This window comes from Gigantopelta aegis, unplaced genomic scaffold (assembly GCF_016097555.1).
Source record: "Gigantopelta aegis isolate Gae_Host unplaced genomic scaffold, Gae_host_genome ctg6146_pilon_pilon:::debris, whole genome shotgun sequence".
NCBI lineage: Eukaryota > Metazoa > Mollusca > Gastropoda > Neomphalida > Peltospiridae > Gigantopelta > Gigantopelta aegis.
Window position 1 is genome coordinate 1 of NW_024534856.1, and position 15,718 is coordinate 15,718.

The 15,718-nt window shown below is 36.8% G+C and overlaps 1 protein-coding gene across 1 annotated transcript; it reads left to right on the plus strand.

The window, feature by feature from the left end:
• Positions 1 to 268: 268 nt before the first annotated feature.
• Positions 269 to 13,767, plus strand: LOC121366560 (multiple epidermal growth factor-like domains protein 11; the record flags this gene model as incomplete). Its single annotated transcript, XM_041490951.1, has 5 exons — positions 269 to 415; positions 1,607 to 1,750; positions 2,156 to 2,299; positions 2,771 to 2,914; positions 13,141 to 13,767. Coding segments are annotated over 5 exons (587 nt in total), but the record flags the coding sequence as incomplete, so codon positions are not given.
• Positions 13,768 to 15,718: the final 1,951 nt, after the last annotated feature.

Sequence of the window (15,718 nt, forward strand, 5' to 3'; positions counted from 1 at the left end):
ACAGTTTTCCATTAGTAGAGATCACTTGTATACACCGTCTCACATGCATTATAGCACATACCACGACATTTGATATTCCAGTTGTGGATCACTGGGTAGGACGTGAAAAAATTGTCTTATAATGGATCCATTGCATTATTTGAGATTTTATCGTTATGAACGTATGTTATATTCTAATGACGCCGTGTAACCATGGAAACCACAATTTGCATTAATATAATATAATATAATATAATATAATATAATATAATATAATATTATTCTATAGCATGTCGAGCTGGTACGTTTGGTGTTGGGTGTATGTTAAACTGCAGTGAACGACACTGTGATGGTGACAGTACAATGTGTGATGCTCAAAATGGAACATGTCAAAATGGCTGTACGCCAGGATGGAAGGAATCAAGTTGTATGAAAAGTAAGAAACTTCTATTCTGTATAGTGATGTCATATGCTGACAGCTTGATAAAAAAAAAAAAAAACTTTAGTTAAATAAGCCTCTACAAATCACTTACGTACGTCTTTTGTTCCAATATAATATAGTGCATGGTGCATCTGCTTACAACTTGCATCCCTGATCAGAGTATATTTAAGTTTGTACATCTCATTAATTAGTGGTTGTCCTATTGTCTGCAAAAGCTCAAGACAATGATTTGGTGTAACCATTTGGCGCACACCAGAATGTTGAGAATACTTCGATTTTTTAAGTACATTTTAGAAATACATCCTATGGAAGTTAAAGGTTGTATTCTTTAACAACACTACCAGAACACATTGATTTATTAGTCATCGGCTATTGCATATCAAACATTTGGTAATTTTGCTAGATGTTTCCATTATTATCAAGGGATCTTTTATACGCCCCATTCCACATACACAATTGCACATACCACGACCCTTGATATACCAGTCGTGGTGCACTGGTTGCAGTGGAAAATAACTCAATGGGCCCTTCGTGAGGGATCGATCCTAGACCAAGCTCTCATCAAGCGAACGCATTATCACTGGGTTACAGCACGCCCCTACATCGTAGTGAACTGCCAGGATATATACTAGTACGTTGACAACTGAGAGCACTTCGACTGCTCATTTACTCGTCTTCAGATAAATGTAATGTATTTTAAGTATTTGTAGATCGTACATTCAGTGACATTTTACATGACCAGATATAAACATATATTATTTAAAGCAAGAAGCTACGTTTTAGACCAAAATATGAAACAATGTAGGAAGAGGACCAACATGATTTATTTTTCAATATTGCGTAAGCTGCAATAAGCTGAATTTGTATTGCTTTTCGTTAATATACCAATCGCTGTACGTTATATATAGTTTCTCGTTTTGCTTATGTTTTGTTTTTTATCCAGGGCACTGGACAGGCAACCCAGACATATCTGGTGTTTGTCCAAGACAGCTAGCTTTAATCATCACTGGACAAAATCAATTAAATAAATGAATGTAATATATATTATTTATACAAAAACAGATGAATATGTATCAGCCTCTATCAGGAAAACTGATTTATATTGGCTTCGGCGTTGCACCAATTTGAATTTCACCAAGAAAGATTCGTATCAATTTAATTAACTCTTTCAATATTTCTTGCTAGAATGTGACACTGGTCTGTACGGCGCTAACTGCACTTTTATCTGCACAAGCAGACACTGTCTGAAAAAAAATGCGACCTGTGATCACGTGACTGGTTCATGTGGAGGAAAGTGTGAAGAATCCTGGATAGGAGAAGACTGTACTGGTTTGTTCTTTTTGTTAGTACTTATGAGTAAAGCTAAGTTTGGTTTGTTAAACGACACACTAATGTACACTGACTCGTTATTCATCAGCTACTGGGTGTAAAAAATCGATAATTTTGACAATAAGTCTTCAATGTTGTTGTGATCACCGAGGAAGGTCCTAGGATATAACAGTCTTTTCCTGAAATAAATCATAAATGTATAGAAAGTTACGACTGTCGACAAAAGACTGCATAGAACACTGAATATCTAAATATATTGCTGGCAATAGGAGTCAACTGTATGTTTTAACTGCGTCTATTGATGTTCATAACTTATATATATATATATATATATATATATATATATATATATATATATATATATATATATATATATATATATATATATATATATATTAAACACAGGGTGTCGTGGAAAATACGGCAGGAATTGCAGCTACCTCTGCAGTGACAGGAAGTGTAAAAACTCCTCAGCGCCGTGTGATCACGCGACAGGATCTTGTAATGGAAAATGTAAGGACGGTTGGAATGGAGACACATGCACGGCCAGTAAGTACTTGTAGCTTGTAGTTTAGATGTAAAACTGTTTTGTACATCTTTAATGTCATATATGTACACTATACCTGACACACACACACACACACACACCGTATTAAAGGGTCCATAAATGCATATTTTATAAGCATACGTTCTAGCTACGTTTCAAATGTCATAGTAACCAACAAAGCCAACCTCTTTTTGTGTTACGCATCCACACTACTTGATGTAAACAATCGGTAATTCTGACAAATATTCTTCAGATGAAATTCGCTACATATTCCATAAGGAGCAAGGAATCTTTAAATGTAAGTGTCATCACCGAGGAAACATATAAACAATCATTTCCTGAAATAAATCATAAATGTGTAGAAAGTTAAGACTGCCGACTCAAGACTGCATAGAACACTGAATATCTAAACATATTGCTGGCATTGGGAGTCAACTGTATGTTTTAACTGCGTCTATTGATATATTAAACAGGGTGTCGTGGAAAATACGGCAAGAATTGTAGATACCTCTGCAGTGACAGGAAGTGTAAACACTCCTCAGCGCCGTGTGATCACGTCACAGGATCTTGTAATGGAAAATGTAAGGACGGTTGGAATGGAGACACATGCACGGCCAGTAAGTACTAGTAGTTTGTAGTTTGCATTAAAACTATTGTGTACATCTTTAATGTCATATGTGTACACTATACCTGACACACACACACACACCTTATTAAAGGGTCCATAAATGCATATTTTATAAGAATACGTTCTAGCTACGTTTCAAGTGTCATAGTAACCAACAGAGGAACCTCTTTTTGTGTTACGCATCCACTCTGGTAGAACGCTCGATTGAGGTTCGATCAATCACAAGGTCGTTCGGAATCATCTTTTTCCCTGTCCTATCCATTGCCCTACGACTGCTATATCTAAGGGGGCGGGATTTAGCTCAGTTGGTTGAGTCCTTGCTTGAAGTGCTTGCATCACAGGATCGAATAACCTCGGTGGAACCATTCAACTGTTTGTTGTTTTCTTTCTCGTTCAAACCAGTACACCACAACTGGACAAAGGCCAGAGTATGTGCTTTCCTGTTTGTGGGAAAGTACATTTAAAAGATCCCTTCCTGCATTAGGAAACATGTAGCGGGTTTTCACTGATGACTACGAATCAGGATAACCATGTCCAACATCCACTAGCCGATGATTAATTAATAAATGCACTCCATTGGTGCCGTTACACAAACAAACTTTTTGCCTGAAGTGCACCGAATCGCAATAGTACCATACCATGCTGTCCCCTCAAGGATACCGTGCTTGGCTTTTAAGGGGAGATAACACAAACATAAAACAAGTGAACAGTGCGCTATGTCCGAAACAACATCACATATTCCGTATGTGGTGGGTGCGGGAGGGGAGAGGATGCATGTGTATGGGTGTGCTAATGTTTGTGGTAATTAGTGCGTATATGTGTGTGCGTACGTGCTTCTATATATGTGTCTTATCTGCAGCCTTGTCACTCAGTGTAATACTAAGTTCGACGAAAGTCACTTTTCACACCCTTGTTTTGGCATCGTACACAATTAATAAAACATATCCAACAGTAACGTTTTGATATGCTATATTTAACAAAAGTTACTTTTTATTTTTTTTATATTTTAAAATTTAAACGTAACATTTTGTTCAGAATTATGAAAAATAAAAACGTACCGATCCGTGAACAGTGTTGTCTGCTTGTTGTAAAATATTGACAGGGGTCAAGGTTAGTAGACCGTTTTTTTATTTTAATGTGGTGAAACATTGTAATAAGATAGCAGATTTTCAATTTGAAGGACTTCAGTATTCCAATGACGTCACTGTGCCTCTTCTTACAATAACCATAAACTGAATGCATGACGTTTCCGTTTCAAGAACTTTGGAAAAATTCCAATGCAAAATTGCAATTAAAAATATTTTGTTTGAAAATTACTAATGCACCTGAATGTGTTTGAAGGAAATGTTGTGATTAAAACATTGTACCTTTTACGAAAGATTTAATGTGAAATTATGGTAAGATATGTTACATTGATTGTATACGAAGCCAAAAAAAAAAAAAGGATGCGAAGAGTGACTGTCGTGGACCTTAAGTTGACATTCTATTCTTAGAAAAAGAAAAATTAGCACCCACAGTCTTCATTAAGCATACGTATTGTTTAACTATTATTTCGGGCAGGAACCCAGAGACAGGACAAAACATATTGTTTCAAATAGGTTTTATTGTGGTAAACAGTTTTAAGATTTAAATTATATACAAAGTAAGCTTTTTAAAACGTCAGAGGTGAATGTTGTGTTTAGGAGTACATGGTTCTCTTCCATCATTGTGTGATTATTTCTAAGCTTAGCTTCCTGCCTGAACTATTAATTTGTTCGCATGTACTCTCGTGATACTATGTTTGAACACAATCCACTATAAATTCATTAAACACTCAATATCTCAAATTTTAATAATTCTATCTGGATACAAGTACATACGTATGCTCGTGGTCAGTGGAAGCGTTCTGAATTTGCAGACATCCTCAGGATTCAATTAGAACGTGTTATACCAAATGGTAACATAAAACCCAAAACAAACCGAAACCAAAACGAAACGAAACCACACCAGACGTACACAAGTGATTATTCTAAGCATCACATCGTAAGTTTAAACCACGAGGACAGTAAAGTATTTTCAGACACTGTCTGACTTAAATTCTCGTTTGCCAAATCGCCAGATGCGAATTAAATTTCAACTTGGCAAATACATTTCATTAGTACTCTGTTTGGAATAATTAAATTGCCTGAAAAGCCAATGAAAATAAAAATAAATAAACTCTTTAAGGAGCTTTAATTTGGTTTTCCCTCTTTTAGGCTCATGGGCTAATTTAAACTAGAATTTGGCTGTGGATTTCCTATCCAAATTCACGTAATTGTTAATTATTTGTTTAGTTCCTGGTTACATCATGGGGATGTTTCAGCAAAATGATTCTGTGGAGTTATCGGTACAGATGTGTTACACAGTAATCAAACTTTGTACAAAAGGTGGCCCCTAAAGATTACCGGATATTGATATAATATGTATTGGTATACATTTAAAGATCCCTGGTCGTTTCATATCTATGGGTTCATTTGGTTAAATCTCCCAGGGCAATATCACTTATGATGGATCGGTGGAACCATCTCAGGGCAATATCACTATTTACGGAAGGTCATGTGACTGGTTTTTTGACCAGTAAGAATACAGATATATTTTCAAAATGTAATATATATCAATGTTAAATAAATTAAAAAAACTTTTTCATTTTGTATTCCTACCATGTTTTGACAGTAGTATCCGAGTACATACTAGATTTTATTAAGGTAACACCATACAATGCGGAAGTGTGGCAATGATATGCGGCTGAATGTCTGGCCTTTTATAGTGAACACTGGGCAGCATTTCACCCGAATATTCCATGTTTCTTGCCCAAAGCATGTAATCGCTGCATTTGTTGCATTTATTTGAGCTGTTTCATGCACATTTTCTCTGGTTTGCATCCATAAATCCATTCACAAAATTATTATTCCAAACAATCCATGTCAAAATAACTTTTGCCTTTGAGTATATTGTTGTTCAACTACGTCAATGTTCACGCAGTCACTTGCATATTTGCAAGCACCAGTGCATGACAGCTTTGCCTTTCTGTATTTACATTTCTGAGAGGAACACATGTAGGTGCAGCCACATGTAATTAGTTACAAACAGGATGTTGGTACAGTGTAGTTGTCACAGGTGGGAATATTTAGAAGCAATGTACTGTCCTGAAGCCAAATACTGATTTGATAATGAACCCTTTGCAGCATCACTTGTTGCAGGGAGCATTTATATGAATGACTTGGCATTATGTATTGTGTGTTCTGTCAGAGGTTCTTATCAAAGAGTTTAGTCCAGGAGCCAGGTCGATTTATCTATGTCGGAGAGTCAGGAAGGTTTGAACATTGATTCTTATGTAGAAATATGTTTAGATTTCAGAGCTGCAACTATTACTTGTCTAAACTTGTACGTTAATTGGGAATTTGCATATTTTTAATGGTACGTCAAAGTCAATTTGTGTTCGATCTGCTGTAACCCAAAAAAGAACAGTCCACAGGAAAGACACCAAATTTCAGTTATATGGAAGATTCAACTCTTTAAACATGTTTTGATTTGCTGGATTCATAATTGGTCAATTTTACCTACATTTTCACGGTCAAATGAAGGTCATTGTTTCTGAATATATAATATGGTGTAAACGACACAAATCATTGGATTCGTTTAATTATTTCCAGTAATATTGATCATTAATGTTCATATTATGACTATGGTTTATAGATATATCCATTGCACATCTAGAAGGGGTGTTTCCTGATTGAAATTTTAGGGCAGATCTATAATTTAACGAAAGGGGGAGATGTTTAGGAAAAGGTTACACCCACATTGTGTGGCATTGTTTGTTAGAAATGGGTACCAATACTTTCTGAGATCTGTACAGGGTATAGTTTATGGTTAGGATGGGTGCGGTTTATGGTGAGGGTAGGTACCTATGCAAAAGTGGCCTTTAAATGTCATTTTGGTGTCAAATTAGGGAAAATTAAGTTTTTACATTTTTCACAACTTCGAGGGTAGGTTTTTTTTACAAATATGTTACATACGGTTCACTCTTCATAGATATGATTACATTAAATAAGAAATCCGCTACATTTGCCATTAGTAGCCAGGGATCTTTTATATGCATCATCCAATGGACAGGACAGCACATATCACGGCATACTATGGGGAGTCTTGATATTAAAATCAATTTATCTCAAAACAATGTGTTTATAAGTATCCACGCTAAATTAACCTTTATAGAAATCTATGTAGAGTCTCGTTTATGGTAAAGGTAGGTACTCATGCAATTGTGACCTTTAGGGTGTATTTTAGAAGTTGCAGCTTTGTTCGAATAAACTTCATCAATGGGCAACTGACAATGGCTTTCGATTCTCAAAGGCAAAAACGGTTTGTATGCATATCTGCCAGACAAGAGGTCTCCACTTAGGTCCACAGTTGTTTTTGGACAAAAATCCAATTCCAGTTGTGGAGGAGACTAAACTTCTGGGGGTTATATTTGACAGGAAGCTATCTTTTGTGCCCCATCTTAAATGTGTTAAAAAGAAGGGCTTGAAAGCTCTCAATATTTTAAAAGTTATCGGTAATACGGAATGGGGAGCAGACCACAACCAGGGACTTAGGCTTTGTCTTGGTGCATTTAGATCATCTCCTGTAGAGAGCTTGTACGTTGATGCACATGAACCTTGTTTGAGTGCTAGACGTGCAAAGCTTTCTCTGCAGTATGTTACCAAGAATTAAACTTTACCAACACATCCTACACATAATGCGGTGTTTGACAATAAATATATGAAGTTGTTTGATGCGAGACCAAATATTTAGTTTTACCACCTTGGTGTATTACACCACCTAAGGTTCTGTTTGATGTTGCGCATCTGAAGAAAGATCGTACAGATGCTGTTGTGTATAAACAGTTTTTCATGGAAATTCAAGACAAGTACCGTGATTACATTACTGTTTATACAGATGCATCACGGGATGGGACTTGTGTGGCTTGTGTTACATTTTTTTTTTCTCCATCAGACACAATACTTTTCATGATATTGCCTGACTCAGCATCGATCTTGTGTGCTGAAGTGTGGGCAGTCATTAAAGGCTTAGCTGAAATCAAGGATGCGTTTGCATCCAAATTTATTATTTTTACTGACTCACTTTCGTGTCTCCAAGCTTTACATAATATGAAGCTGGACCATCCCTTAATTGGGATGGTGATACGAAAGTGTGTCTTTTTATCCATTGCCAATAAAGTTATTGTATTTTGTTGGGTGCCCAGTCATGTTGGCATCAGGGGTAATTAAAAGGCAGATTCAGCTGCCAAGTCTGCTTTGGATTTGCCTCATGCCAGGGTTGGTGTGCCTTATACTGATTTTAAAAATAATATAAACACATTTATCTTTTTGACTTGATAACATGAATGGGACGGTGTGGTTGCGAACAAGCTTCATTCTATTACGCCAGTCTTGGGAGAGTGGCAGTCCTCCTATAGACAGTGCAGGAAGGATGAAATAGTATTGTGTCGTGCTTGCATCGGTCACACATATTTGATCAATTCATTTATTTTGAAGAAGGATCCTCCACCTCAGTGTGAGCACTGTCAGTGTACTCTGACGGTGTGCCACAGTTTGGTGGAGTGTACGTTTTTGAACGAAACTCGGAAAGATATATTTGGTGAGAGAAATGTGATGGAATCATTTCGATTCCATCCAGAACTTTTGTTGCAGTTTTTACGTGACACAGACTTTTATTGTAAATTTTAATGTTATCTCTCTGTGATATTTGTATTTTTTTGCACATATCTTTACACTGTGTTTTTATTTGACTATTGATTTTTTATTTTGATGTGGTTCATCATTTACGGTTTTGCATTTACCATAGTTTTGAACCCAATACCCGATGTATTTTTCGTTAAAGATCGTCTGGGTGTCGTTAAACATTCATTCATTCATTCGTTAATTCATTCATTCATTCATTCATTCATTCATTCATGCATTCATTCATTTAGTGTGTTTCAAGTGGAATATGTCCTGTCCAGTATTTGATGACTACCCAAATGGTATCAAAGCTTCGTTTTTAGGGTGACCAACATAGCAAACCATTAATAATGTTATGTGTCTGTCTGCAGTCAACCACAACTCGAGAATATGCTTCATGTTTGGATGAAATAGTGTGTCTATATAGGTGCGTTATAATTTCCTGTCTGGTTGAATGTGCCATTTTTGGATCCTCAACCATCTCCAGTGATGAGCCCATACTTACAAACTAATGTAGTATTGAAGAGATAAAAACAAACAACATTGTTACTCTGATCCTGCATAATCAACTGGGATAATATTTGTGCCAAAGAACTGCTACGTAGAGTGATACTTTGTAGACTGACAGTTTTCTCACCGTACGTCTTTGATGGGTATGCTTCGATATATACATTAAACAGACCAATTGCAAACGCATTTGTCAACATAGTTTTGGGAAAGATTGATGGTTCCACCAGAAAAGGTAATATTATATTTGACACTCATATTGAGAAACAATACATAAAGTTACCGACAAAAATCTAAGGAGTAGGAAAGAGAAAGGTACATTTTGTAAAGTTATAGATGTGACATTCATTTGACACAAGTGTAGTTTCAAGGTTTAATTAATTACTATTAATGACTGTCACTCTAGGGGTTTTCTTGACGGGATGCAACCCATCGCATCCTTATAAGCTGTGCACCCAAACGGCCTTAAAATTTTAGATCTGCGTTCAACATTTTATGTCGAAATTACTTTCTTTTTTTAATATTATTAAATAGTCCGATCCTCTCTTCTTTCTCTCATTTAATTTTTAAATGTCCTTCTAAAATGCTCCAAATTATATACATATTCGGCCGAGCAGTCAATTTTTAAATAATTTTTTTATTCTATTAACGTTTTTACTAATTGCTATTTTCAAAATTCTGCCCATTTTCAACTCAACCCCTGCCCATTTTCAACTCAACAGTGTGGAGCTTGACGCGGTAAGACGTGTTTGTTTCGCTTGTGCACACTGCACGTGCTTTCGTGTGCTCGACTTGGGGATCCTTCATTTCATTGTCTTTGTCAGCAAAATGAAGTTTTCTACTGAGATGTATGCAGCCATTGGAACTGATTGAAAGCTGGAACACTTCTCGTTTCGATAGCCTGCACCACCAGGTTGGATTCTATTTTAGCGAGATTCCTTGCCCCCACGTCATTTCACCGGCTGAGTATGTCGACTTGTTTTTCGTGACTCGTATGACGGTCATTCTGCAGGATGACACGGTTGTTCGCGTTTAGTCTCTACATATCCGAGCCTGTCCTACCAGCACTGGAAGATTGACCGCTCCACTCTAAGAAGAAATAGGAAGCGGGGTCAGCCCCTACTACTCTTTTCTAGACTTTACTTTGCTTTATAGTGATACCATCTCGTATCCTCCGGAGTCGGGCCCGTCTGCACCAGTATACCAACCCATGACGACTGGGCTAAACCCTAGTCTGATACTATCTCTCATTCAGACGGATCCGGCTTCTCAAGATCTGTATTTCAGCACAGCATTACACCTTCAACGTCTAATGACTGTCAATCTAGAGGTTTTCTTGACGGGATGCAACCCATCTCATCCCTATAAGCTGTGCACCCAAACGACCGTAACGAGGCCACTCTCGGGGACATATCGATCGGACTTTAAACTTTTAGATCTGCGTTCAAAATTTTATGTCGAAATTACTTTCTTTTTTTAATATTATTAAATAGTCTGATCCTCTCTTCTTTCTCTCATTTAATTTTGGGCTGTCCTTCTAAAATACTCCAAATTATACAAATATTCGTCTGAGCAGTCAATTCCTTTTATTTTTGGCTTGTAATTTTTTTTTTTTTTTTTTTTTATTCAATTGCCTTTTTTTACTAATTGCTGTTTTCAAAATTCTGCCCATTTTCAACTCTATTGCAGGTCAATATAATTTTTATGTCAGAATATATTCAGTTAACAAATAAAACACTATCGAGAGGGTCATGTGACTACTAATGTTTGGGAGTGTTCGCAACTGACAAGTACCTTGTTAAAAATCAGCGTAGGTCGACCACAAAATGGTGGAGTTAACAGCTCTCATACTTGAGCACAACCTCGTGTTGCTGTTATACAAGTAGCACTATACCACTAGCACATTTGTTATCAGTTAGTAGTACTACACATAACAAATAACTTCAAACGAATGGGCTATTTAAATACTACAGATTTCCTAAGTGTAATCATGAAATGTTTTTATTTCAAAACACACATTTGTGTAGTATTATTGTATTAGGAACTATTTCCTAAACCAGGCTATATTAAGTTGCTACAACAAGTAAAGACACGCCAAATGGCAGTGTATTGCCTTAAAAGGACAGATATAGTGAATGGTACCTCGGTATTGTTATAACAATCATTTTGGTTAACTAGACTGGACCCACATGGACAACTGATTCTGAATTAGTTTGCTTTGTTTAACAAGAGAAGATAAGCATTTTATTATCTAAAACACCATAGCGTTCAATACAGAGAAAATATAAGCACAATTATAACGACACCATTAGATAACACTTATTAATCATCGCATATTGGGTATCAGACGTTTACTAATTTTGGCTGCATAGACTTTAAAAGGAAAGTAATGTTTGTATTGTGTACGTTTGTAACGACAATCGATTAATCAATTATCGTCTATTGAATGTCAAACATTTGCTAATTCTGACAAAATCTTCAGGCGAAAGAAAACTGTTTTGATTAACGACATTGATTACCTAATTGAGAACGATAGCCTCTGGGATTATTGGCTCTCATACCAGGTTTATCAAAACAAGAGTCAAACATAGAATGTCCACTTCATGTTGAAGATAACCGACATTCGTCTATGATATAGTACGCAAGGTCGTTGTCACAGTTTCCGATACTCTGATCGTTACCCCTCTTTTCATTTGCACTGTCGGGTCTTTTTGCGCCCAAGTCCCTCGAATGCCATACATACACGGTGCTAAGGATTATGTATAAAGAAGAATGCAATAAATACAACGGCAATGGAGGCCACCATCTGTGTTACTTAACACAAATGTATCTATCTACACGGCGGTCGTATTGTTTAGGGAAAGCCCAGTGTAAGACCACCAGAGACCATCTCAACTGATCCCGTGCTTAGTACGGTTTACATCTAATAATTTGTATAACACGAAATGGATACCAAAACGTATTTCCTGAAATGTGCGTGCATTATTATAAATCCATGTGTTACTGGGTAGGCCTACTCGACATATTGGCTACATGAAATACACTTTTTAAGAGATATCTTGGCATGTATTTTTTCCATAATATACTGAACAGCATTGAAAACACACCACCAAGAAATGTTTGGATTTCGAAAAGAATACCTGAGCAATAAATGCTTTTCTGTTGTCAACAGCAATAGATGGATGATTGATAATGACAACAAACAAAAACAGATGTACAATCATTGATTAGTTGTAATTCATCAAAGACACGTGGGGTCACAATGAAAAGTCAATAACTCGTATGACCACCATCTGCAGCAACACAAACCATGCAACGTCTTCTAATCGACCTGATATGTCTGTGAATAGTGTTCTGGGGGATATCATTCCACTCTTGTTATAGTGCGTTTTCCAGTTCTCTATGGCTATTCATGTGTGGACGACGTGATATGCGTTGACCAAGGTAATCCCAAAGATGTTCTATTGACGATAAATCAGGGGGGGGGGGGGGGGGGCGCAGTACTGGCCAGTTAAGCAAAGGGACGTTATTGTTCGCTAGGTGCTGTTTTGCAACACGTGCTGTGTGCGCTCAGGCGTTGTTCTGCTGAAATGTGTGCATATCCCGATGCTGATGAAAGAAGGGAACGACGACCATGACACTTCCTCCAACCCATCGATCCCTCTGGACAAGGCAGACATTGTGGTATCGTTCTCCACGTCTACGCCACACCCGCAGCCGACCATCAGTATTCCTTAAATGGAAACGGATTTCATGCCAACGTTGTGATCTCCAATATGTTGTGTTTTGGTGTTGTGTTTCATGGAGTGTTGAGGCAATCGTTTTTGTAAGTTATTCGTCGTCGTGCATGGTTTATAAGGTAGTACGGTACTTATTCATTGATATTTTTAATTCTGATATATGCCCCATTCACATTTGTTATCATCAACTGGTGATGCGTTTGTAATGCTGTTCAGTATACTTTCAGGCACGTGAGACGTTACAAGATGACGCCAGGATCTATAACAAAAGAAAACTCTAGCGTGGCAAACCAAGATGGTGGACACTATGAAATCGTGGACAGGGAGACCGGTCGTGAACGAGACACCGCGGGAGTTGACACTTCTCACGAGAGCGGCTACGTGAATTCACCAAGGTCACGTGAAAAAAATGATGTTTCACAACGCCCCCTAGGTGATAGTGAGAGTGGATATGTCAATGCTGGACAAGATATCCCGGTGAACGAATATGAACATCTTGATCCATCACAATCACCACAGAATGTCTACGATAAAATAACTGGAAGTTAAAGACATTCGCTCCATTTTTGGCAACAACCACCACACCAACAATTGAAGGGAAACTATTTTGGGGCGAACATCATTTAATTATTGTGTTTCATTAATAGTTGACAAGGCATTAGACTAATTGTTCCATATAAAAAGAAGTATTGCCTGCTCCTTATTTTGTCAATAACATGTAAATATATATATATATTTTTTTTTTTTTGTGGAAGCAAGATTGTCCGCTCCAAATAGGATAGCTTATTTGAATGTGTTTGTGTCTGGAGGACAGCATTGTCATAGTTCGTTCGTTGAATAAAATATAAATAGCTTTGAAGCTTTCTGTGTTTTATATAGGCCAGCATTGCATGTTCGTTCCAAAAAGTTTTTATTTAATTTATTTAAATGTATAATAATTGTATCTGGAGTACAGCATAGTCTGCTCTATATTTCTTTCATTCCGTAAAATATAAATAGTTTTCTAACAAGAATATGGAGGACAGCATTTCCTGCTCCATAATTCGTTTGTTCAATAAAATATAGTTTTCTCTTTTCATGTAGGAAAGCATTTCCTGCTCCAAATAGGTTAGTTTATTTAAATGTAAGTGTGTCTGGACGACAGCATTGTGTGCTCCATAGTTCGTTTGTTTAATAAAATATAAATACATTTCAATTTGTTTTAATGGAGGACAGCATTGCCTGCTCGAAAATACTCTATATTACGTTTGTTAAATAAAATATAACTAAATGTAGTTGCGTACTAGTATTTGCTTTTTCGTGAAGGCCAGCATTGCATGTTCCAGATAGGTCAGTTTATTTAAATGTAATTGGTGTCTGTATGACCACAATGCCTGATCCAGATTTCGCTTGTTCAGTAAAATATCAATAGTTTTAAATGTGTTACGGAGGACGGCATATTGCCTGCTCCATAGTTCGTTTGTTCAATCAAATATAAATAGTGTTCTGCGGTTTGTTATGGAGGACAGACTTGCCTCCTCCAAATAGGTTTATTTAAATGTGACTGTGTCTGGACAACTGCAATACCTGATTCATTTCACGTGTGTTCAATAAAATGTAAATAGCTGTATATTTGCTATTTTATGGACGAAAGAAGTACATGTTCTAAATAGGTTATAGTTTATTTAAACGTAATTATGAATTATGAATGGACGCCCTTCTCCAGTGACGACACAATTGCATTGTATATCGCCTGTCCCAATAATTATTTACGTCAACGTATTTTGTTTTGTTTTAGGAGGTCGGTATTGTCTGAATCAACTGAGATAACGAGAATAATCATAGGAATGATAGACAGGAATCATATTGTTTAACTTAATCATTACCTATGTATCATTAACTTACTCGTTTTTGTATCATTAGCTTATCCATTAGTGCATGGATATTTACTACCTTCAGTTAACGTTTAGAAATATTGCTAAAATAGCAACACATTCAAAATTGTAAGTATATCAAATGCAATATCCATAGCGCTAATTGTCATATATCGTGTCGCAGTTTTGTTTTACTGGCACATTTCAATCAGATTCTATTTCAACAATATTTGACCTATGGGCCTCAAAGTTGCAGTGAAAGAGGCAAAATTAATATGCACATAGTAATGAGTGGTCCATACTCATTCCATGTTCAGTAGGTTTACCAGTGTATTGGGGCCGACACACATACACACACACACAAACACACACACACACACACACGCATACACACACACACACACACACACATACACACACACACACATACATACACACACACACACACACACACACACACATACCTTCTCGAAATGTGACCAGTTTTATGGAAACTGCACAGGAAAATGTTTGGATGGTTTTGAATTACCAAATTGTTCAACTGGTATATGATTACTTGTTACTACTAGTGTGCGTTGCATGTAGTTTTGATCTTGTTGCGCTATATATCGTTGAAATATTGATAATGAAAACACTGCCCATATATATTAAATGAAATAACAAAATTCTTAGCATGAAACAAGGGACCTCCAGTAACATAGGGTGGGCTCCGAGGCATGGAACCCGACGCTATCTCATCCTGGGGGGGACCTCAATAGACAGACGAGCGTCCTTTCTATCACATGTGTCTGTTTGTATAGCCATATTGTAGGTTTTTTGCGTGGTACCATGTTTTGTAAAGAGCGCCAGTGGCCTAGTACCTCCGTCTCCAGCTCATCCTAAAGTAACTTGCGACTCATTCCTAATATATTCTTTCGTACATACGAGAAAAAATATATTGTCTATTAAAATG